We start from the raw sequence: 24,009 nt of genomic DNA, 5'->3' as shown, positions 1-24,009 counted from the left end.
TTGGGGTACAGGTGTTAGAGCAAAGAGACTCATCACATGTAAATAAACAAATAATCACATCTGTCTGATTTGAATGGCTGCACCCTCAAATGTGACAAAGGATTTTGCAGTGCATGCTGCAATAAGATATTTAAAATCTCATTTGAAACCTGTCAGCTTCCCTACTCCACGGAAGGGAGATAATGAACACGACATACTTCAAAGTGATGTTTTAAGGGCTAAAAAGATGTTCATGTGAGGCTTTGAAAATGCACATAAATCATAGGTGTTAACACTGAGACCCCATTTATTTGAAATGGTGCCTGTTTGCAATGCAGCCCTGACCTCCCCTTGCTGCTCTGGGCCAGGGCACTGCCAGAGAGGAGGGCAGGGCTGCCTGGCTGCCCACCTTGGGAGGCCCCACACCCAATGGCCCCAACAGTGACAGGAGAGGCCAAGGCTTCACTGCCACCACCACGCCCTCACCCAATGCCAGCAGGGTCTTTGGGGAGAATAGAAAACAAAGCCAGATCTCTGGGAAGCATGAAGAGACAGTTGGGATTGGGATTGACCTTGGTGGCTGAACCCTGTGGCAGAGAAGATCTCTGCCCAAGTGGTGGTTCCCTGCCCACTGGTTGCAGGCAAGCTGTAGATGTCACATATTTGGAGAAAATATTTCCCATGTCCTATTTTTATGCTAATTACTTAAATGTATTTGGAAAGGAAAACACCAAATACCCAATGATGAGAGAATATTAAAGTTGAAAAGTCCTGCACGGGACTCACAGCTCTGCCAACAGCCTGCAGTAACATTTGGTTTTCTGCAGGACCCCTGGCTCCTTCAGGAAGTGGCAGGAGGTTTAGGACTTCCTTTCCAGCTAGTCAGGACTCAGTGCTCCAGCCCCAGGCTGCCTGCAGAGCCATAGGTCTTCCACAGGTACTCAACACAGTGAGTGTTTTTCAGGTATTATTACTGCACTCACTAGACTTATGCAGCAGGTAGGGACTGATGGTGCCTCATTTTGCCCTGGAGAAGAGATGTGCCAGGACCAGGATAAGTACCTACAAGAGCACATCCACATTCTGAGATTTGAGGCACCTAGACCAGGAATTTTTGAACATTGGTAATTTTTACCATGTTTTGCACATTCAGAGCTTCAAGCGTAATGATGAGTGCTCAGCACTTGCCACTCTAAGAGCACCTCAGGAATGAGGGCATTATCCAAAATATCTGCGCAGAATAAATGAAAAATCCTTTGGTGGAAAAACCAGCCAGCATTCACATCCCTCCATGCATAAAGGCGCCGAGTTACAGTTGCACAAGCACTGATGTTGTTGGCCTTTCCTGATACCTCAGAGCTCGGCTGCAACGCCAGTGGAGGATTTTTCTCTGTGTTATCATTAGCACTGAGCTCTGCTGCACATCTGTGACAGGCCACAGCAGGAGACAGTGGCCGTGGGGCTGAGCACAGCGGTGTGAGTGCTCGGAGCGTGCCCCGGGTCAGCCGCAGGCAGCGGGAACGTGTCCCTGCCGCAGCTTTCCAGCCCTGTCACATTGTGTCTGCAGCTTGGAATCACAGGATCGTTATTGCCCCCGTGCTGTAACAGAGCCAGCCCCAGGGCCATCAAGGCTGGGAAAGACCTCTGGTGACCTCACCATTACTTTGGAGCGGTCCAATGATTGATGCACCAACTGAATGATAGATACGATGGGATGTTCGATGTGCGGCACCGACCCCGCCGGCTGGGCTTTGGTACCTCCATGGCAGTGCAGGGGAACACCACCCGGGAGACCAGACACAGCACTGGGCTGTTCCAGAGGCCACTGTTCTCTTTGTCTGTGCAAACTTTTCTGCCCTGCCGTGTATGGGCTCTGTGCTTCCTCTTCACCTCCGCGAATTCCTGGGCTTCCCACTGAAAACTCACCCTGCGAGGGTTTGTTTTCCTTTGCAGCACAGTGCACACCAATGCGAATCTCCGCGAGGCCCTTTATAAATGCAGACCAGCTCTCGTATCTCCTGTGCCTCGGCTGGACATACAGATAATCCCTTGGGATAAGCTTGGAAGAGTAGAGTGAACCTCATTCCAAACCCACCACAGGAACGGGACAGCGGGCCAGGGGGAACCTCTGTAAAGCTTCCCAGTGCCACGGGGCGATTCTGTCTGTATTGAGGCAGCTCAGCAGCCACATTTGGGCGGCTCGCAGGGAACGCAGCGAGGGGGTCCCGTGTGCTGGGCACAATGGGCGCTGCCGAGATTCCGGCCCACTCCTGGGAAGAGGGGTGGGAAGCGGCGATGCGAGGCGCGGTCTGGCCGACAGCGCGTTCATGCGTGGGGCTTTCCTTTCCCCGAAGTCGCCAGAAGGGGCCGGGCCAATTGTCCAGGGCCGATTCCCGCGGGGCCGGGGCCGCGCGCGGGTCGTGAGGGGCGGCGCGCGGGGCGCGCGGGGGGCGCGGGGCGGCGCGCGGGGGGCGGTGCGCGGGTCGTGAGGGGCGGCGCGCGGGTCGCGAGGGGCGGCGCGCGGGGGGCGAGGGGCGGCGCGCGGGGGGCGCGGGGCGGCGCGCGGGTCGCGAGGGGCGGCGCGCGGGGGGCGAGGGGCGGCGCGCGGGGGGCGGGGGGCGGTGCGCGGGGCGGGCGCGGGGCGGCGCGAGGCGCGGGGGCCGCGGGCGGGAGGCGGCGGCGGCGGCGGCGGCGGGGTCGGCGATGGCTTTCGAGGCGCTGGCGGAGGCGGCGGAGCGATGGTGCGCCCGCACGCCCTTCCAGCTCATCGCCGCCGAGGAGACCGAGCGGCGCATGGACTTCTACGCCGAGCCCGGCGTCTCCTTCTACGTGCTCTGCCCGGAGGCCGCCTGCGGAGACAATTTCGTGAGTGCCCCGTGAGGGGATCGGGGGTCACGGGCGTGCGGGGCACCCCCGGCCTGTGCCCGGACCCGCGGGGAGCCCCCGCGCCGCTCCGGGATGCCCCGTCCGTGCGGGTCCCCGGAGCCCGGGGAAGCCCCCGAGGGGAGCGCCGGGGGGGCGGAGGACGGAGCCGTGCCCGGGAGGAGGGATGCGGAGATGGAGGGCGGCGGGGCCGGGGGCCGGGGGGATCCTCCCACAGTCTGCAAAATGGAGTCCGCTGCCGGCGGGGGGCGGCCCCGCGGGCAGGGCTGCGGGCAGGGACACCCCATCCCCCGTTCCCCATCACCCGGCCCGGGGTGGCCGCGGGCTCCGGGCGGGCCGGGAGGAGCGGGGCGAGCCCACCCCTGCCCCTCGCCCCGGGGCCGCAGCCGCCGCTCCCCCCGCCGCCCCTCCGTCCTGCCGGGATGCCGGGGCCGGGGCACGGCGCGGGGACGGGAGGGCTGGCAGGGCTGTCACGGCAAATGGAGAATGGGCAGGAATAAAATGGAGTCAGGATGACAGGAGGGCCGCGCCCCCCCCCGCTCCCCCGGGCCCGCCGCGGGACACGAGCAGGTGCCGGCCCGCCGCCCCTCGCCCAGTCCCGCCCGAGTTCGTGCGGAAAGAGCCCCAGCACCGCAACCCTGTCTCCGGGAAGGGTCGAGGGGTGCTTTGCCCCTCGGCCAGACCCTCCCGGTGGTGAGCAGAAGTGCAGGAAGAGTCACGGAAAAGCGGCACCTCGCCACGGGATTTGAAGCTGCCGAGTGCCAGTTAACTTCAGTGAAAGGATTTTGGTTTGCTGGTTTTAACGAAACAGCTCCTAGCCCCATTATTGTAGGAATGTTGTAGGTTCTTCCTTTAGCGGAGCAAGTTTCGTCCCTCCACTTGCTTGACAAATGTTTGCTAATTCCCTTTCCAACAGGTAAGTGCAGAGTGAGCCCATTTGACAGATGGGTCAAGGAAACAAAGAGCAGTGGAGTGACTTCTCCAGGACCACAGAGCCCAGCGAGGAGGACATTTATTTATTTATTTGTTTATTTATTTGTTTGTTTGTTTATTTATTTATTTATTTATTTATTGTGTCGAATAGATGGTGGTGCTGAATTACGAGAGAAGTTATCTGGAGTTTAGTTATGCGTCTGTCCAGGGATTTGTGAGACCTTCAGATGCAGCAGTGGGGTATCTCAGGCTGTGGATTCTCTCAGTCCTCTGTGGGAATAGCTCTGCACATCTGTCTTCCCAGCACCTCTGAGCCTGCCAGACCCCAGTGCTCATTGCTCCCTGGAGATGTCTGTGCCCAGAAAGGGCCGTACCTGCTGCACTCCTAAACAGGAATATGTATGAATCCAGTGCTAGGCTAAAACTGTGGCTGGACACTAATGATATTGGAAATTTCAGACAAAGTCCATTTATTTTTTTTAGACATTTATTGTTTCTTTATGCACTGCTCAATAATTGAATGAACTCTTTCATACAAAGTCCAGTTCAAAAAAAATCTTAAACAGCTTCAGACCCTATTCCAGTGCTGGCCCTTTTTTTTTTTTTTTTTTTTTTTTTTTTTTTTGGGTTTGAAATCACATTTTCCCTTTTAGTTTGAAAATATTTTCATTCCAGGGTTGGTGTGGGAAGATCTCCCTGCCCAGAGTCACCACTAGTAAAGGGCCAACTCGTGTCAAATCTGCAATATAAACAGTGGAAAAACTAGAAGTGATGTTTTCTTCAGTGTTTTCTAGCCGTATTAGTTGAAGCACTTTTTGTAATGATAATACATTTAAGATAGGCAGATATGTGTCATTCTTAATTCTTTAAAGAGATCGCGTTTCTTTTAATATGATTAAGACCCACTAATGATTAGATTCTCCAGCATCCTGTTTCCTTCTCCCAGTGCACTGTGGGACTTAATTTCTGCTCCCAGCTTGATTATCTTGGTTTTTTGCAGTCACTTTCCTTTTTTTTACAATGTTCCAGATTATAACTTGGCTTTCTATGTGCAATTACAGGCTAAAGTTTATTTTAAGGAGGCTTAATACAAGCCAAGGGACTGATTATCATTTGTGCTTTAAGCCTTGTTGCATGACAGTGTGGAGTGTGAAAATGAGTAAATATAAACAGAATTCACAGTGACACACTTTACAGCCTTCTTGCACCCTGTGCCTCTTCTAGAGAAGCCTCACATTTAATAAGCATCTGATGCCTGGTATTCTTGTTCTTTCTTTACGTCGTCATTTCATAATGATGTGACTTAAAAAGCTATGTAGGAGGTGCCAGAGAATTCCATGATAACCCACTTGTAAGGAGGAAATGATGAGCATGATGAACTTAAAAGGAAAGAGAAGAGGAGAAAAACGTGGAAAGGTTGCCAAGATGCAGTCTGGGGGAGAAAAACACTGAATTTTGTCTAACATCAGAGATCCCAGATCACAACAATCTGATACTTCTCATTTCCGGAAAAGATATGTTTAGGCCAGGCTTTTAACATGCTAGGGATGCAGTTGACCCGTGCGGATGCTTATTGGCATTTTCAGTACCGCCTGGACACAGAAATTCCAAATCAGCATTTTAGATAGCTGAACAATGTATAATTCAGCTCCTGATGCTCCTGAGGTTCTCAAGAAATTAATTGGACTTGTGTAGCCATAATCAAGGAGAGTGAGGGCTGTGATGCTGTTCCTTACAGTCTGTTATTTGTTTTGTCACCATGTTATTACTGGTATTCAAAGTAACTGATAAAATAAATAAAAATATAATGTCATCTTGCTGCAAGATTTCCTGAAAATATTTCAGAAGAGAGTCAGCGGGTCTGAACATTTTATGCAAGTCAAATTATCCCCATAAATATAAAGTTTTGCTGTCATGCACAACAAGTGGGCTGCTTAGAAAAAGGTGGGCCAGCAAATGATTCTGTCATCCAGCAACACTGAGTCATCTAAAGGTGTGAGGGAAAGCAAACCCCTCCAGATACAGCCCTATTGATTTCCTCAGCTATGTGCTGTGTGTAGATGCTGAACTAAATAATTCAACCATGATCTTAGGTTAGCTGAGGTGGAAATTAGTTGCTGTGTGCTTTTGTAGTGACACAAAGCAACTGTGAGCAAAACTGGGCAAGCTTGGAAAACATATACTCTGATGATGAAGTTAATATTTTTTTAATTGCACAGCCAAGCACTGTGGTCCACCAGTTTGCCAGCAGCCAGCTTCTCCCACTGCAGAGAGATCCTCAGGCATCGAGTTTTCCAGGAAAAGCATCTCCATATATTCAGCCTTACTGAACTTTCTAAACAGGAGCTAAATCCTGAAATTATGTTTGTTTTTATTTTGAAAGGCCGAAATTCCTTTTGCAGGTTCCTCTGGAGATGGGTGAGTCAGTGCTGAGACAGTTCCTGCACTGCCTGGGTGCAGCACTGATCCACCACAGAGAGCTGTAGATGCAGCTGAGCCTACAGGCGTTACAACGCTGGTCTTTATTATGGCTGAGGTTTTTGAGGGAAAAGATTAAATCAGCCCGTTTCCGAATGAGATGTGTGCACTAGTGGCACGTGAAGCTTTTGTTGCTACAGTCAACATTTTAAATCCTCTGCAGATGGGGAGATTTTTGGAATTGTTTCTTGCTAATTTGTCCTATGATGCTATGCAAAAAATTCTCCTCAAAAACTCAGTGATCAGATTATTCTCTGAGGTTTTCTCTTGTGCTAAGTCATCTTATTCTGCCTACTGCTGATGAATTCACATTGGTGTCTAAAATGTGTGCAGCTTGAAAAGAGATTATAAAAAACACGATAGGAGAACATGGGGTTAACTTTCCCTGGGGAACAAACCAGCTATGATTTATTAAAGGGCAGGGCCTGATTTTCATTTATGTGGGAGCTCCTGTGTATAGCTCTGGTAGTCAAAAGAAGCCACAATGTAAACAAGAATGAGGATCTCAGTAGTAATAATTGTTTTATATATATAAACAATTGCAACAGGTTTAGCACGAGCCAGGAATTGCCAAGCTGCAACACTGAGCTCTGAAGTTTAGGAGTAACTAAACAGTTTGCTAACTCCAAGTATGAAGAAATCATGGACCAGACCTCCAAAAGCTTCTCCAAAGGCTGTTTTTAAAATGTGATTTGGAAGTGTTCATTTGATATTTTGAAGAGGGCTCATTTGGGTTCACTTCATGTACGTTCTGCCTTTTTAGGCCATAGAAATCACAAAGTCCCTTTTTTTGTTGTTCTTGTAAACAGAAGCTGAGATTTAGTTGTATATTTATAGGATTACAAGGCCCATGACTCTTAAGATGGCATGAAGTATCATGAGACTTGTGGTATGTGTGTTTGAGAGTTGGCAAGACTGTAAAGAACTTATTTTTATTGCCAGAATGGTTAAGACATGACTCTGGTTATATGGAAAGAGCAGAACCTACTCAGTAATGCAGGGCTCTTTTCATAACAGAACATTTCACTGTGTTTATGCTTGTAAAGTGCAACAAGCAGCAAGGAGAATGTAGGTCGAGTGAGGTTCATAGCAAAGCAGTTACAGGTTTTATCTTAAAGGTGCAGTTTAGGGGATGTTAAGTACTGTTTGCTTTTGTTAAGTGCAGAACTGCATTCCTGGCAGGTACCCACCACTGAAGAGGAAGGCAACATGCAAGCCTTATGCTAGGGATGGAAACATCTGTCATTTTGAGTCTTTCCCTGAATGTTAGTTAAGCTTTGGAGAGATCCTCTGCTTTCCTTGTTTAAGCATAACCTGCTGTTTATGGCAAGTAAAAAGGCACTTTGGGGAAAAGAGCTGCTGTGCAAAAAGAGAGGTACAAGAGTCTCAAACCAATTTGGCAGTATTGCACTTCTCTGTGTGGCAAGCTGCCTAAGGCAGTCCCATGCACCAAGTCTTCAAACAGAAGGTGTTTAAGATGATGCATTAGCTTGTGCCTTTGGGCGTAGGAAGCATTGTTGCCTGGGTGCTCCCTGCATCGATTGCCAGCTCTGTTTCAAACAACCTCCTAGCAGCAGAATAAACATCAGTTTTGAGAGAGGCTTCACAGTGTAAGGCTGGGGAATTAGCATCTCCAGAGCAGGAGTAAGACAGGAGGATCTCAAATGGGTTTAAATGTGCCTGCCTGGGAAGAGAAGAATGGGTTCCAGGAGGAATAAATCTCAAAACAGGGTGGGAGGTTTACAGTGTCAGAATGCTGAGAGTGCCCAAACATCTCTCCTTGGCTCTGTGTCTAGCCTGCAGGCAGATTTTGCATCTTTTCTTCTGCATCATCGAGAGAATTACACATCAAGTTCCACCTCCAGGGTCGCATCATATTTGCACTAATGCCAGGAAGACAAAGAGATGCTTTAGCTCTTCCTGAGGGCTTCACTGCAGCAGATGATGCATAAAAAGAGAAAACTCAACATGACTTCCAGGTCTGTGCAGGGCTGATGTTGAACAAAAGCACCTTTATAGGTAAAATGTTCATGTGCTGAATGCTTCGTGGCTGGTGCAACCATGAGGCATTTCCGCTTCTGGATCGATTTCCCTGTTTTCTGATGCATCATGTTCATAAAATCCAGGTTCCTCCTCAGAAACGTGGCTTCTGAAAGAGCCTGCAATGCCTGTCCCCACGGCGGGTCTGAACTGCAGGAGGCTCGGTGTACTTTGGCAGATGTTTACAACATGTCACCTTATAAAATCATATGGAAAGGTTGGCGTGAATTCCTGTTAATGCCTTTCCTTTCTTGTGTTGCTGTTGGCTTTCAGCATGTGTGGAGTGAAAGTGAGGACTGCCTACCTTTCCTGCAGCTTGCACAGGACTACATCTCCTCCTGTGGGAAAAAGACGCTCCATGAAATATTGGAAAAAGTCTTCAAATCCTTCAGACCCGTAAGTTTTTTTGCCTTCTAAACATTGACAGTTACCTGTGAATTTTAATGGGACAGCACTGGATAGAGCAGGGTGTTTTTTCTGCTTCAGAGATTTACATCTCCAGTTGGCTGCCTGGGTACAGGAGCCTTAGCACATAAGCTGCCATTGGGCAATTGGGAATTGTTTCCTGGAAGTCATCTGCCTTTTTATTTCCATCTCTGTGTTTGAGAGGACGAGATTCCCGTGCAGGGTGGGAGGCCAACTGGTGTGTCAGCCAGTGGCAGCGGGCAGGGGCTCATGTCCTGCTGATGCAGCGCTGACTCTGAGGAACAGGATTCGAGTCAGCGCCACAGGACTTTGTGGCAGAGTTGTTTCCTGGCACAGGAATTGGGGAGTTTTGCAAGGATATGAGCAGCAAGAGTAAACCTCTGGGAAACAGGAAGTACGGTCTCTCCTTAGAGTGGTTTATTTTATTTTATGGTTGGGGTTTTTTTCCCCCAGGTGATGCAGATTTTGCTATTAGGATGGTTGCCACTTGGTATTTGCACATACTTGTTTGGTCACTGCTTGGGAAGAAGTTGGAAGAGAAGCTGGGTTTTGTGGGGAGGGGGCCTGTGTTTTTCTGTTTTGCTGCTACTCAGCTTTCTCTGTCCCTGTTTAACACCAAGATTTGTGCCAAAGCCTGGATTTTATCAGGGTGAGGTGTCTTAGGCTGGCTGTTGTTCTTAATTTTTGCCAAATGTTCCCTTTACACAGCCTCTCCTTTTGAATGTTTGGGGCTGGCTAAGGGCTTGGTGCAAAGCAGGGCAAAGTTTGTCACCAGAGCCGTTCTCCCATGATGTCCATGAGAAAGTTGACCAATGGACCTTTTATACCCAGTTGAAAATGTAGACCTTTTCCCTCCTTTCTTTTTCTGGCTGACTAATTGAGAAGACTGGAAACTTATCCCAAGTATTTAGTGCGAAAGGGAGGGCCTGGAGCACCAATATGAAAACACTGGCCTTCACTGTGTTACACCCTTGCAATGGTTTGCACAGATTGCCACAGCTGGTTGACATAAAAGATCATAGTTTTAAAGAATCCTTTGAGAGGCTAGAAATAAATAGAACAGATGCACACTTCTCTTAGAAAGGACTGGAAATCTGATCTGTCACTACAGCTGCTTGTAATTGTGAAAACATGCAAAAAATATAAGTATGTTTCCCAGAACAATATTGGGCTCTAGGATCTTCATAGCTGTCTTCTCCTGCTCAGGAAAGCTGTGCCTTTGATGAGAAACTTACGTTGGTTTAACTAAGGAGAACTTCAGAAAGAGTTAAATTGGTGCAGATTATGTATTTCATTTTAACCACATTTATTACAGCATAAGTTACTGAGAAATTGACTTCAGTCAAACCAAGTTGAGCTACTCTTCAGAATAAAAGGGTTCAAAACAAGGAAAACCATTGCTTGTGTAGCCTGGGCCCTTCATTAATACATCACATTTCACCTCATGATTCCCACAGCCGACCATATAAATTGAGGCTGAACTAGAATGTGTCTTTTCTAAAGACACCCATTCTTGATGTTGTGTTCAGGTGACTTAAAGGATACAACACTGCTGGGCACTTTTTATTCTCATGGCTAGTTATGGTGGTCTGAATAATTCTTTTGTTTACAATCTGCATTTTTCTAGTTTTCCTTCCTTGCTGTTGAATTTCATTTTGCTTTTGTTTGCTCAAAAATGGTGTCCTCAATTGCCAGAGACCTCTTGCAGACTGTAATCAAGTACCTCTTCATTTTCTCGTGGTTATACCACAAATACAAAGTTTCTCGGATTCTCCTTTGACCCAGTATTGAAAGATTCGCATCAGCATAACAAAACTGGGCTTATCATTTGAGGTATGGTTGTGAGTAAACAAGTCTAATTAAGGAATGTATTGATATTTTTCCCTCATAGTAACTATTAAAAATACCACATGCATGGGAGGAAAGATTTAAAAAATTGAATGATGTTACGATAGATGTATAGAAACAGTTATTTTGCACCCTCAGGCTTTTGCCAGAACAAAACCACTTTTCTTCAGTATTGGGAAATTATTTAGTTGGCATCACTTTATACTGTCTTCTGTCCTTTCTCTGCTGGACCCGTTTTACTATTGAGACCACCTTGCTGTCAGCTTCAAGACAACAGTGCATTTGCAGGGCATTTTTTCTCCTCTGTCTCAGCAAATCAGCTGACAGAGACAAGTCTGGCAAACTCTAGTTTGAGAAATGGCAGTTTAGGAAAAAACTGCAACTGAAGGTCAGACTGGGCTTTGCTGAAGTGTCTGGTGGTCCTGGGGACCAGGTTTTTGGCAGGTGCTTGCTAAGCACCTTCTGAAAGTCTTCTCCATTTTGGTATTCCCAGTAGACTTCCATGATTATTAGACAGTTCTGAAATTCTTTGTTGGGGTCCTTTGAAGGGAAATATTTAGAATCTAGAGAACAGTGGCAGTGCATTTGCAGCTTTCTATGCCCTTGTGCCCAGCATGAGCATCTGCTTTCCCATAAGTGAGGGCTCCAAAACCAGCTTTTTCCGGTAACTCAGCTCAGCCCTGCTCTGCATGTTCATGATAACAGCCCAGCCATGTCTCCATGAGCTTGCCCTGGGTTTGTGAAGCAGGAAGGGACTGGCTTCTCATGCTGCTGGGCCCTGTGTTTTGGAGACAGTGAGAACATGAATGCCCAGCAGTTGACAGCCCTCTCAGTGAGATACAGAGAATTCCCTCTGCTCACCAGTCTTCCCTGGGCATAGAAGGCAATGAGAGTGGTCTTCTCACTGCTCTCAGGCATCTCTCCCTAATGTTTTATGGGCCTAAACACAGTGTCAAGCAGGATATTTGATAAGATGAGGCTTTTAAAAAGTGCTGATTTGCCTGCAACAACTAAACCACACCTCCAAGTCCTGCTGTAGACAAGGTGAAGGTGTTTCTTTACTGAAGGTGGTGAGGGGCATGTCGTCTCTACCCATTACTGCCTTCCTGGGTTGGTTTCCACAAAACTCTGTGATTTGCCTTATTATCCACTTCTTCAAGGAGCATCCAGAAGTGCCAGACACCACAAAGGTGGTGATACATGATACCACCAATAGCACTGGGCTCAAATACTGTTATTTGCCTCAGAGCATCCCATCTCCTCCTGTTCTTTTGTCTGGTGTTGGAAGTGCCATGCTCTGGGGCTAGGAGGTTCCCATGCTGGTGTTTTTAAGCATATCTGTTTGGAGACATAGCTCTTCCCACAGGGATTCAACAGAACTATGTTATTTCTTGTGTAGCATCACGTGGACTGCACAGTCTTGTACTTGGTTTATTTTACAGTGTCCTTGTGTGCCAGCTTTTAGTAGGAGAGGGTGCCACTCTGCTTCTGGGAGTTGGTGATTGTGAGGTTATTTATAAAATCAGGGTGCTTTGAAAGGGTTAAGAAAGACAAATATAAGAAATGCCTGAGGGACATCACACCAACTGGCTGAAGTTTGCAGGAAACCAAGGCATGAGTCATACAATTCAGCAGCAAATTCCAGGGGTCCTACACTGAGCTCATCTTCAGCCTGGAAAGCCTACATCTGAAGTGGGGAGTCTGCAGTGTAAAAGCCATTTATTCCATATTCACTGTATTCATACCTGTCCCAATGACCTCTCTCTTACCTCCAGATGGGTAGTTTGGCCAGCAGAAATAAACAGCTGTAGTTCAGGCACTACTGCTTGTTGTTATCCTCTGTCCTTCTCTCCTCACCATGCCCCTGACCTCCTCCTAGTCATGCATCCTTGCCTGGCAGTTTTGTTCCCCTTTTCTACTGATGGATCAGCTCTCTCTTTCTACAACAGTTTTCTGTTTTATGTCTTTTCTCTTTGTTTTCCTCTCCAGTTAAGTCCTTTCAAGTCTGCTGCATAGCTGATACTTTAATTTATGAAGCAGCTATGGACTAGAAGCAGAAACTAGAGTGTTGCAAAGGAGACAAAGGTGGGAGTCAATCTAGGATCAGCCCAGGCCATCTTCATCATCTCACTTTGTCCTTACCTTTTGTACACCCTCGTTCTGTTCTGTCCCAGCGTTTGTAGAGCTCCCTGTGCTTTGGACCCTGATCCTTGTGTTGAAGGTGTGGGCTGATTTGTCACTGCAGTCCAGAGAGCAGTAAGGGGTTAACAGCAGTGAGGGACCACCATAATCCTGTGGGAAGCAACAGGATGTGACACCTAAAATTGAGACCTGCATGATCAAGGCCCTTGGTGCCTTGGAGAGTCATAAAGTGTCTGTGAGAGTATAAAACTGCATCTGCTGTGGAGGAGCCTCCCATTCTATTCCATCCCATCCCACCCCCATTCTTCCTCTGTCAAACCACTAAAGTCTACAGCATCACTCTGATTTACACTGCTCCAGGGAAAGAGGAGCTGGATTTCCTGATGGCAAAGGGAGAGGGGATGTGTGAAAAGCAGGATGTACTCCCCATCCTTTGGGATTGTGTGTCTTTACCGTTCTTGTGGAGCATGTTGTGTTTTCCATGCTAATTTTGCAGTACAGCATCCCATAAAATGAAGATTCATGTGACTCATTTCCTTGCAAATCAAAGAGGAATTATGACCAGAGGTGGGAAAAAAAAATGCAGTCTTTCTGCCAGGTGATACAAACAGGAGTACAACATTCACATTTAATTTGAATATACCAGATCAGTTTAGCAAAAATAATACTGGTGTATAAGAAAGTCTAGAAGGAGTCCATGATTTTGCCTTTTGAAAACTGAGTATTTTAATTTTAGCTTCAACACGAAGTAAAACCCCCGCATCCTGAAAATGAACTGAGCACTCAGTTCATGTTCAGTTAAGCATTTGGTTTGAAAAATATGTATGCATAGGAACAATTACTTTGTTCTGCTCAGAAAACAAGAATGTTTTCCATTTGGGATCTCTCCGTAAGTATTTTTCAAATGCAAAGGAGGGGATTTAGTCAGCAAATTCTCCTTCCATTTCTCTGCCAAAGAAACCCTGTAACTAAAAATCTGATTTTCTCACAGTGACAGTGAGGAGTACAAGCTTCATTGCACCCAGAAGCTAATTCTATGCCTTGTATTTATGTCCACTGAATAATTTTGAATGTCAATCACAGACTGAATTAGTTTAGGTCCCTGAAAATCTGCCTCATTGCAGCCTTCTCATTTCCATTCTCTCACCTAAAGAGTGTCACCCTCCTCAAGATTTTTCTGGGCTTTGCCTCTTTCAAGAGCCAACAGCTGCATCACTCTCCAAAGAGGGTGTTAGAGGCATCTGTGCTGCTCTTCCAGCAAGCTAAATACTTGGTATTCTTAGTTATGCCTGGCCTATGATTTTGCTTTGTGGCTATTAATAGCTGTTAGTGTAGGATTCTAATATAAGATTTCCACAACAGATGCATTATTTTGACTGTTACATGGTGTATGTGTCTTCCTGACTTTTGTTGGCTTGCAACCTTTTGAGGGAGAGGGGAGAAGTTCAAGCGTGGCTGTTGGCTCCTTTTCCTGTAGTGAAGAGGTGACATTGATGGTCAGAGCCATCAGGTGGAGACACCCAAACATTGTCCAGGGAAGGGGGGCTGGCAGTTCTTTGCAAGCCCAAATCTAATTTGCAGGAGTTTAAAGGGACAGTTTTTCAGTGGAATACACAGTAATTTGTACCGCAAGGGCTTCACGCAGCATGCAAGACCTTGTTTGGTGTGATGGAGTGATGGGTTCAAGAGAAGCATTTGACATGGCAGGTTCTTTGGGTTTTTAGGGACTCCTTGCCCTAGGGACTCCACACTAGCCAGTCCTTCATGAGGATGTTTTCTTCTTTGGTTTTTATAGGGCTGACAAAAAACCAAACTTAAACCAAGACAACTACTGCTACAGTATTATCATGGTTCTTTCTGAAGTTAAACCACTGCCAAGTCTAAACACTCAACAATTCATAATGTGACCCCAGGGAAAAATGTGAAGCTTTTTGCAAGTGCTTTGTTTTAGTTTTATTTATCTTCCGGTCTCTTAATTTGGTGTGAGGATGCATTTTCAAATCTTTCTTTATCCCAGGAGGGAGAGAAAGAGAGTCAAGATCATTACGTAGTACTGTTATGCCAAGGGTTGAGGTTTTTAAGAAGTGCACGTAGGATTTGTGTGAAGATTTGCAGCAAAGCTGCAGTGAGTGGGTAATTCACTGTTACACAGTATTTTCTCTTCTTTGTAGTTACTTGGGCTTCCAGATGTTGATGATGATGCATTTGAAGAATATAACGCAGATGTGGAAGAAGAGGAACCAGAAGCCGATCACCAACAGATGGGTGTCAGTCAGCAGTGATTTTCTGAGAAGCTATAAAAAAATTCGGAAGCCTTTGGTACCAGGTGGGGTCAGGTGGTCCCACATTAGCCTGTTTGAATTAGCACATCACAAGGGGATATCTGGCTGCCAAGATAAAAGTTTTACAAAAAATGGTTCAAAAAAAAAATTATAATAATAATCCGTGATGAGCTTTGCTAAGAAGTGACCTGAATTTTGCTCCTGCTTCAGTGGGTTTTCTATGGAGTTGTCTTGGTAGCATTCTGCCGTTATCAGTCTAGAAGTAGTTTTGTCGCTGACTTGTCTCTTCGATTTGTGTTCAAGAGTAGCGTTTGCTGACATGAATGTAGAGTACTGAGAATGTAGGAGGTGTGTGGGAAGAGTGCCCAGTCCTCACCAGTGACCTTTCCAAGGAAACCAGTGCAGAGAGCAAACACATCCTGCGCTTCTCTTTTTAGTTCAACAGCTATAGGATTTTGACAAAGTACCAAACTTGGAGAGACTTCTCCTGAAAAACAGTAGTTTAGTAGTGGTTGGTGCTGCAGAAGTGCATATGAAGGCTTAACAAAAATAATGGGAAGTAGGAAATCCAGGAGGTGTCAGGCATATTGATGTCCTTTCACTGACACCTGAGTTTCCAAGTGCTGAATTAATAACTGGGAGTAACTTGCACCAGCAGCACACATTACAACCAACCCTGGTACTCCAGCACCATGTGATCCAAAGGCAAGTGCTGCTTTCTTACAAATCAAGTGAAAAATAGCCATTGCCTATCTCACTTCTGCACGACAACTAACTTCAAGCTTTGCTGGTTTTGATACAAATTACTCCAAATTATAACTCAAACCTTGTGGCATTGTGCATTAGAACCACAGAATTGTAGAATATGCTGAGTTGGAAGACACCCATCAGGATCCTTGAGTCCAGCTCCTGGCCCTGTGCAGGACACCCCAAGAGTCACACTATGTGCCTGAGAGCATTGTCCAAATGTGTCTTGAACTCTGTCAGGCTTGTGCTGTGACCACTTCCCTGGGGAGCCTCTTCCAGTGCCCAACCACCCTCCTGACTCAGCTTCAGGCCATTCTCAGGTCCTGGCACTGGTAATGAGAATGCAGAGATCTGTAGCTGCCCCTCTTCCCCTCCTGAGGATGCTGAAGACCACAATGAGGTCTCCCCTCAGTCTCCTCCAGGCTGAACAAACCAAGTGACCTCAGCCACTCCTTACCAGGTGTCCCTTCTCCCTTTCCATACCCTTCACTATCCTTGCTGCCCTCCTCTGGACACTCACTAATAGTTTAATGCCTTTTTTATGTGGTGGCTCCCAAACTGCCCCCAGCACTCGAGATGAGGCCACTCCAGAGCAGAGGGGACAATCCCATCCCTTGCCCGGCTGGCGATGCTGTCCCTGATGCCCCTCAGGACATGCTTGGCCCTCCTGGCTGCCAGGGCACTGCTGACTCATGTTCAACTTGCCATCAACCAGAACCCCCAGGTCCCTTTCCACAGTGCTGCTCTCCAGCCTCTCATTCCCTGGTCTTTACACACAACCAGGGTTGTCCTGTCCAAGTGCAGAATCCAGCACTTTTACCCCTGTTAAACTTCATAGAGTTGGTGATTGCCCATCTCTAATTTGTCAAGGTCTCTCTGCAGGGCCTCTCTGCCCTTGAGAGAGTTGACAGCTCCGCCCAATTTAGTGTCATCAGCAAAATTACTTAGTATTCCTTCAATTCCTGTGTCCTGGTTGTTGATGAGATGTTGAAGACCTCAGGGCCAAGGATGGAGCCTTGTGGAGCCCCACTGGTGACAAATTTTCAGTATGATGTCACCCTATTCACTGTAAGCCTTTGTGCCCAGCCTGTGAACCAGTTGCTCACCAATCCCAGAACACGGTTATCCAGCTTTGTGCTGGACATTCTAGTCAGAAGAATACTTTTGATACAGTATCAAAAGCTTTACTGAACTCCAGACATACTACATCAACTTGCTTCCCTTGATCAGCTAGGGGGAATACCTTGTCATAAAAGGAAATCAGGTTTGACAGGCAGGACTTTCTCTTCATGAAGCCATGCTGGCTGTGACCAATGACTGCATTGTACTCCAGGTGTTTTTATATACCTTTCAGAATAATATTTTCCATGATCTTACTGGGCACTGAAGTGAGATTGACAGGCCTGTAGTTTCCAGGATCTTCCTTGAGTGCAACTTGAATGCAACTTAACACTGAAGCCATAAGGGTATCAGCCAGCACCTGGCTCTTAAAAATTATGCTGGACCTCTTCCTGGGCCTTTGAGCTAGTCTGGGCATTTACACCTTATTGGAGGGGAGCTGAAATACTGCGTCAGCTGATGTAAAAACTAGTGAGGTTTTACTTATCAGGGGACTTGCTCCCTGAGAGGTTCGACAAGGGTCTTAGTATGAAGGAGAAGATGACCCCTCATATTTTTTACTTGTTTTATGTAGTTCCAAGTAACTTGGATGAGTGCCAGACTGTGAAGATGCAGGGTCTCTTTCTTTACTTGCCTTTTGTACTGAAAATATAAAAAGCAAAGGTAATTCTGTTGTAATACAGCTGTTTTCCACAATCAAGAAAGATGTTTCTAAATTTTCTCCTTTTTTTCCAATTTTTTAAAAATCGTGAAACGAAGGTCACACGCTTCAAAAGCCCTTTTATACACAATTAGCTTTCTAAAACCAAGAGTGAGTGAAGAGAAAATGCTTGGACAACTCCTATAAACAACTCGCATCATTTCGAAAACCCTGTTGTTAACGATGTCCTCTTTTCAATAGATTTTTTAGAGACTTTTTCCGGGGTTACTAAAGAGAGCAAGTTTTCTTGATGGTTTACATTTATGATGGTGGTTTGGGAGATGCACATGATTTTTTCTATCGGAGGCAAAGATCTTCCATAACTGGGACAATGTGTGTTACCTGAGTCTGCACAGAAGTGTCTGCAACACTGTAAAAGAGTTTAAGAATATAAAAAAAAAAAAAAAGGAAGAAAAACAGAGCTTAATGCAACTTTGTACATTCTTTCAGCATGCAGGCATAGACATGGTAGTTACAGCACCTTTTCTATGGACTAGTGATGTGAGAACTATGGCAGTTCACTGTATGACACTGTACAGCAGCAATAGGCTTTTTGCTTACTGAAATAAAGTGTAAGACCAGTGGTTTCCATCCCTGCTTTAAGCCCCTAAATTTTTCTTTCCTCTCCAGATAGGACAGATGCTATAACCATAAACAGAGCCTTCCTTCAGGAGAACCCTTCTCTTCATAGCATCCAACCCTTGTGTTGTGGCTCGCAGAAGTAGATCTTATGGTGCTGACTTTTCTCTGCTCTCGTGTAATGCAAGCGAGCAATTTACAGTGGTGCAAACTGGAGACAAAGTCCTGCTGTTCAGGTTTGCTGGACATTTGCACCCATTTGTTTGAGGGGCAGGTGGGTGGCGCCAGTGTGCAGGTGCAGGCACCCCCCACACACCTGCCCGGCGAGCTGGGCTGCGAGCCTGGCCGGACTGGGACACAGCCCTCTGCCTTTTACAGACAGACAGGCTTCCAGCTGGATCCGTCCCACCATCTGGCTCAGCGTGTGGCTGCACAGACAAGTGCTGGCACAGCAGAGGGGAGGGTGCAGGGTGGACATGGGCTGAGGACCTGCTGCTAAATGCACCTTGCACAGTGTCAGGGGCCTGTGGCAGAGGTGTGGACCGGTCTAAATGCTGTGAGGGATTGACTCCACAAGGCTCAGTGGGAACTGGGTGCTGGTGGCAGCGGGATAAGCAGGAATTCATGAAATAAGGAAAGACTAAGATCCCGTGCTTGTAATTGCATGCAGGAGGTTGTAATGTGTACTGCACTCTGCTGCCTTTCCCTGCATATTGATTGAATTGTTAATGAGTGGTTGGGCATTAATACAGTTGCAAGCAAACAACACTGTAAATTATGTAGATATATTATTATTATTTTCTGTATTCACGAACTCACCTTTTCTTTGGAATGTCATATGCCATTTGCGTGACCTCCACACAGACTTCAAGTGCTGCCCTTCTGCAGTGCTCTCCCCTGCAAAACTCCCACTGAAGCCAGTGAGATTTTGTTCAGACGAGACCTGCAGGACCAGGGGATGTGTGAGGCTTGGTCCTGCAGAAAGCTGAGTGCCCTCATTTCCTCCCACTTCACTAGGAGCCGAATGTGTTGAGCCCTGCTGCTGAACTGAAGCATGACCAGACATCACTGAGAATAAACTGGAATTTTATACATAGAAAATTTAATTTACATGTAATAAATGTGAATGAGCATTAATATAGAATGTATTTTATCAAAAATATTGATTCCTTACTTTGACCAAATAGATTTCTGTGTTACTGTGTGACCTTTCCATACTTGCCAAATGATGCAAGAGGTGTGGAACTGCTTTGGTTATACTAAGAAATGTTTTTGTATTTAATTTGTATTTTATTTTTCCCTCCTTCCTACCACATATTGCAGTTAGTAGCCATTCAATAATTAATCAGGGGTAGCATGACCCACTGACGAGGCTGCCAGACTGAGACACAAGATTTGTCAACACATGCATAAATGCTTGCAAACCTGGGTACTTGGTGAGACATGGGTTTGTATCTCTGCCATTGCCTTGCCCTGAGCTTTAGGTGGGTCTCTGTCTCTGAAAATTCAGTTCAGGCCTCCAGTTATGCACGCAGGCCTCTGGAAAATTTAGCAGGAGCAGGGTAACTCCTTTGAAAGTCCCACCTTAAGCCTTTTGTAAAAGGGACTGTTAGTATTATTTGTCCAGCAGTGTGTATAGTGCTTTAGGTCTGTGGGTGAGCAGAGATAGGCACTGTCATTGCCTATCCTCAGAGCAAACCAGTAATGAAAGGACACAGAAGGGTCTCCCTTTTCCCTTGGCCTTTCTCATAGGTATTTTGTGCTCTAACTAAATGTAAATATGGCAGAGCAGAACCTTTTGCAGAACTGGTGCTTCTGAATATGAGTTGCATGAATGCAGTCAGCAGGGTGCTGCTTGGACGATGAGAAATACATGGGATGCCAGATGGAAAAGCAGATTTCACAACTGTGATGAGTGCAGGGGCAAGAGTGAGCAAAGCCCCTTCAGAGAGAGAGATGCTGAGATTTCTGAGACAGCCAAAGCCATCCTGCCAAGTATCTGCATATTGAACCCATGCATTTTACAAAAAAGCCCCTGTTGACACTACTAAGGCCTTGAGCTCAGTTGTGTTTTCCTATTAATGTCCTGCCTAATCAATGCATTGAGATGGTTGAGGGAGGAAGGGATAGAGAAGGTAAACTGAAAAGCCTATTCTTCTTCTCCAGCATTATGATATTGCGTGAGTTGGCAGGAGCAGCAGTCAGGGTGCAGGAAGCTCCTTTTTTAGGTGCATAGTAACATCTCTTAAAAGGACTTGCTCATGAGAGAAAAAATAGTCAGGCTCTTATCTTGCAGAAATGGGGAGAATAGCTAGAATAGTTCTCTCCTGAGCATGATGACCTGAACCCTTACGAGACTTCAGCTCCACCTCCTGCCCTGCTCCTGGCTCTTTTCCAGGCAGTTTCCCTCCATGTTGTGCCTTTGAAAGTCTCGTGCTTGTAAGAATGCCACTTTTTCTGGGAATAACCATAGTTAGCCTTCCTGCATCAGTGGCATGCATGTCAGCTGCTGCATCTTGGAAGGTGTGCTGTGTGAGATGGTGGCTGAGGGCAACAGGGAGAAGTTTCTGCTGTAACACTGCTGAGTAGGTCCCTGCCTCTTAACCCTCTGCAAGGTGGGACATGAGACTGTGACAGTAAAAACTACTGCAATAACATTGTGCACATGGTTTTGGAAAACTGCCATTCAGGACATATTCCTAACCTCTTTCAGCATCTTTCCTGATCTTTGTCTGGGATCCAGGGCTGATGTCTATGGCTGCTTTACTCAGTGTTACCTTTAGCAGCGGCAGGAGGCAAGATTGCATCCTTACCCTGTGTCCATTCTTCCCTCCTGTCCATACTTACCATTCTGTTCTTAGAAGTTCTCACTCCCAGAAGGGAGGCATAGGAAGGATGAGAGAAACACCTCTTACTTCCCACAACTTGCAGCCAGGTGCATCAGTGGAGCTGCAGTTCAGCACAGTGTGAGTCACACTGTCCTTTCTGTACAGGGGCATGAGGTGGCATGAGAGATGTGTTATCCCTTGAGGACCCGTGAGTGTTCCATGCCAGACAGGAGTTGTGCAGAAGACAGCAGTCATTTTAGTATCTTTTCATATGCAGTTATGTCTAGTCAGATAATCCAGTCTCTGAAAATCATAATCCATTGAGGCTCTCCAGGTTGGGCATCCAGAAAATGAGACTTGTCTGGTTGCCTTGGTCACTGGGAGGTCTCTTTCCCAGTGCTGGCTGTTTTCAGTCTGGCCAGAGGACATGGGAAATTGGGAGTGATCCCTTCAGAGGCATTAGCTGGATGCCCCTTTCTCTGAATTGCTGAGCAGAGGCAAATGCTTTGTTTTATGTGTTTAATTCTGGCAGGACCTCCCCTCCTCCCCTGCAGTCTGTCTGTGCACACAGCTGCAGCTGGGAAGGCTTTGTGTGAGAGAGCCAGGCATGAGTGACTCAGAGCAGCAGCTCCTAGGCCCTGTAACAGGCTGGACTTGAGGTCATCCTTGCAGGGTAGCCACAGAGCTGAAGGCGCTGGGGACATCACTTCCAATGCAGATATTTAAATAGAGTCCTTAAATTTGGTCCTTAGGGGACAGACCCTCTCACTTTGGGTTTTCATTGGATTTCTGAGACTTAGTTGCACTGTTGGTGTCTGATGTCTGTGGCAGGTGGGCAGAGGAAACCTCTTCACTTAACCAACCACATTTACTTGTTCAGTGAGCCAAATTGTCTTTTACATGATCTGTGTTTGACTTTTTTCTCATTGCTGATTTTTTTTTAAAGAAAGACAGTCCTTAAAGGCACCATCTGCATTATTGCAAACCCCAGTCTGTAGAGAACTGCATAGCACTGCACTGTCAGTACGAGCTTGGACATAAAAAAAAATACAGATTAACAAAAAAGGCCTTCATTTGTCTACAAGGAAAGAACCCAAACTTCTTTGAACTAGTTATTGCTGACTATAATGACGCTTACTGGTTTCATGTAAAATACATTGAACTTTGAAATTCTCTTTCTGTACCAACATGCTGTTGCTCATGTAGGCAAAGATCTGTGGTAACAGTGCATGTAAAGGAAGCTTTCATCTTCAGGGGTGGTGGTGGTAGAAATATCAGCTCTGGATTTCAGTCAATGCAATTCTTTTGTCAAGTTTTCCTTTACTAATACAGGGACTAGTCAGCCCTCAACACAAGCAGAAATCATGTTGTGCCACGCCATGCCAAGGCTGTCTTTGGTGTGGTTTCCACCATTTTTCTGGCTGGAAGGCCTCTCTGTCTGGGACTATAAAGCTGTGAAAGGAGTCAACAAAAGAAGTTGCCCTTTTGTTCAGTATTTTCAAAGGTGTAAGCCTTCAGTGGAGCACTGCCTACCTTCTGATCCTCCTTCCTCGTCCACCACCAAGATGTCAAATCCAGCGGTGTCATTACACCATGAGCTTCCCATTAAAGAGCTTACCAAACTCTGATGACTGATGGTGTCTTTTCTCTGTGAGCAAAATCAACTCAGATGTGAATCTGAGGGGCTAAAACACAGCTACAATGCATGTGGCACAGGCTTGACTTTCATGGGTTCTACTGGTGCATGGTGGGATAACAGTGTTTACAGGTGTAAGGAAGAGAAAATGATGTCATCTGAGCTTTGGGCATGCAAAGCTACCCCTGATGGACCCAGAATCATCAGGTGGTTTAGTCTGGCACAGTCTGAGGCAGTGGATTTGCTGTCACAAGCCAGGACTTGGTGGTAGTATTTGTGTATGAGCCAGTATTTCAGACCTCCTTTTCTGTTTTGCACAGAATCGGGAGACATTTGTTGTAATTAAGAGACATGCAACAATGCTGAAATGAAAATGATGATTCTGTTTGAATAATTTGTCTTTTCTTTAAACACTTCACTCTTAATTGCTGCTTTGATGTCTTCTCACCCTATTTAGTTGAAAGAGTCAAGTCAGTCATTACCTGTTGTCGTTAGCCTCTGTGGTTTGACATTTTCCAGCCCATGGAAGAGGAAATGCTTTAACTTAGCACTTGCCTTGTATTTTTGGCACTTCCCAGGGCGTGAGCACTGTGTAGGAGCACACCAAGTACATGCCCTCTGGTGTGCCCAGAACCTCAAGCACTGCCTATAAAGTCATTCCTGTGGCCGGTGGAGTGCCTGCCAGGACTGCCTCCCTCGTGTTGGAGCATGTTCCTGACAGCACGGGCCCCACAGCCTCTTGACAGACCTTAGCATATGGTGGAAGCCACTGGGATAGTTAGGCTCTGGCTACAGATAGAGCTGCCCTTGCAGAAGCAGTGCTGTTCCCAAGCACCTCTTTAGCTGCTTGGAGCCTGCTGCCCTCTCAGGTCTGTTGGATGGGCTTCTTCCTGCATCAGAAGGACAAGTGAATTTAAATGGTTTAGACACCAGCTATATGCTAACATGGACCTCAGCCCAGGGACACCATCTGCCCTGCTGTGGTGGGGAACTGCCCTACAAGGTGGTGGCTGGACCTGGGGGCACTGCCATGTGGACAGGTTTTTTTCCCAGCTCAAGTTTGTCCCCATTCCAGCTCTCCAAAGTTATGTCACACCTTCCCCAGATTAAGAAATTCGGATACTCTAGGGGTATGATAGGCTCTGGCTTTGTATCAAGCACAGGTCCATTAGAGGCACACAGTGTGTGCTTGCCTCTGTTGACTCCTGCCCAATGCTCTGTTCCCCACCTCTGTCCTCAGTCAGCCAGCTGGGAAATGCTGTTACTGCCCCTTGGCAGCACCATGTGCTGTTTTAAGGAGCACATCAGATTTTACATTTTCTTCATGTTCCTTCTACTCCATGACAAGGTTCTTGCTTCTGCCATTTATTTACTGAGTGATGAAATGCT

At 46.6% G+C, this 24,009-nt stretch overlaps 1 protein-coding gene across 6 annotated transcripts; it reads left to right on the top strand.

Annotated features, from left to right (window-relative positions):
• The first annotated feature begins 2,676 nt into the window (after nucleotides 1-2,676).
• MTURN (maturin, neural progenitor differentiation regulator homolog) lies at nucleotides 2,677-22,607 on the top strand. Of its 6 annotated transcripts, XR_014591357.1 has the most exons (5): nucleotides 2,677-2,844; nucleotides 8,587-8,709; nucleotides 14,901-15,055; nucleotides 18,208-18,392; nucleotides 19,174-21,924. XR_014591357.1 is itself a non-coding variant. In XM_083874689.1 (4 exons), exons 1-3 carry the CDS (start codon nucleotides 2,683-2,685, stop codon nucleotides 15,009-15,011), a joined length of 396 nt encoding a protein of 131 aa, XP_083730815.1. In that variant the 5' UTR covers nucleotides 2,677-2,682; the 3' UTR covers nucleotides 15,012-15,055; nucleotides 22,317-22,607. The 6 variants fall into 6 exon arrangements, 5 of the variants coding, with proteins under 5 accessions (XP_083730815.1, XP_083730814.1, XP_083730813.1 ...); XM_083874689.1 differs by lacking the exons at nucleotides 18,208-18,392; nucleotides 19,174-21,924 and adding an exon at nucleotides 22,317-22,607; XM_083874688.1 differs by lacking the exon at nucleotides 18,208-18,392.
• The last annotated feature ends 1,402 nt before the right edge of the window (nucleotides 22,608-24,009 follow it).

The sequence above is a fragment of the Zosterops lateralis genome, assembly GCF_965231275.1.
Source record: "Zosterops lateralis genome assembly, chromosome: 1".
Classification (NCBI taxonomy): Eukaryota; Metazoa; Chordata; class Aves; order Passeriformes; family Zosteropidae; genus Zosterops; species Zosterops lateralis.
This window is presented reverse-complemented; position numbering and strand designations above follow the sequence as displayed.

Excerpts from the sequence above, each read along its gene's own strand:
- MTURN (XM_083874689.1), top strand. The coding sequence starts at position 2,683 with ATGGCTTTCGAGGCGCTGGCGGAGGCGGCGGAGCGATGGTGCGCCCGC. Across the intron at positions 2,845-8,586 it reads CCGCCTGCGGAGACAATTTC|CATGTGTGGAGTGAAAGTGA; the intron begins GTGAGTGCCCCG and ends GTTGGCTTTCAG. Across the intron at positions 8,710-14,900 it reads TCTTCAAATCCTTCAGACCC|TTACTTGGGCTTCCAGATGT; the intron begins GTAAGTTTTTTT and ends TCTTCTTTGTAG.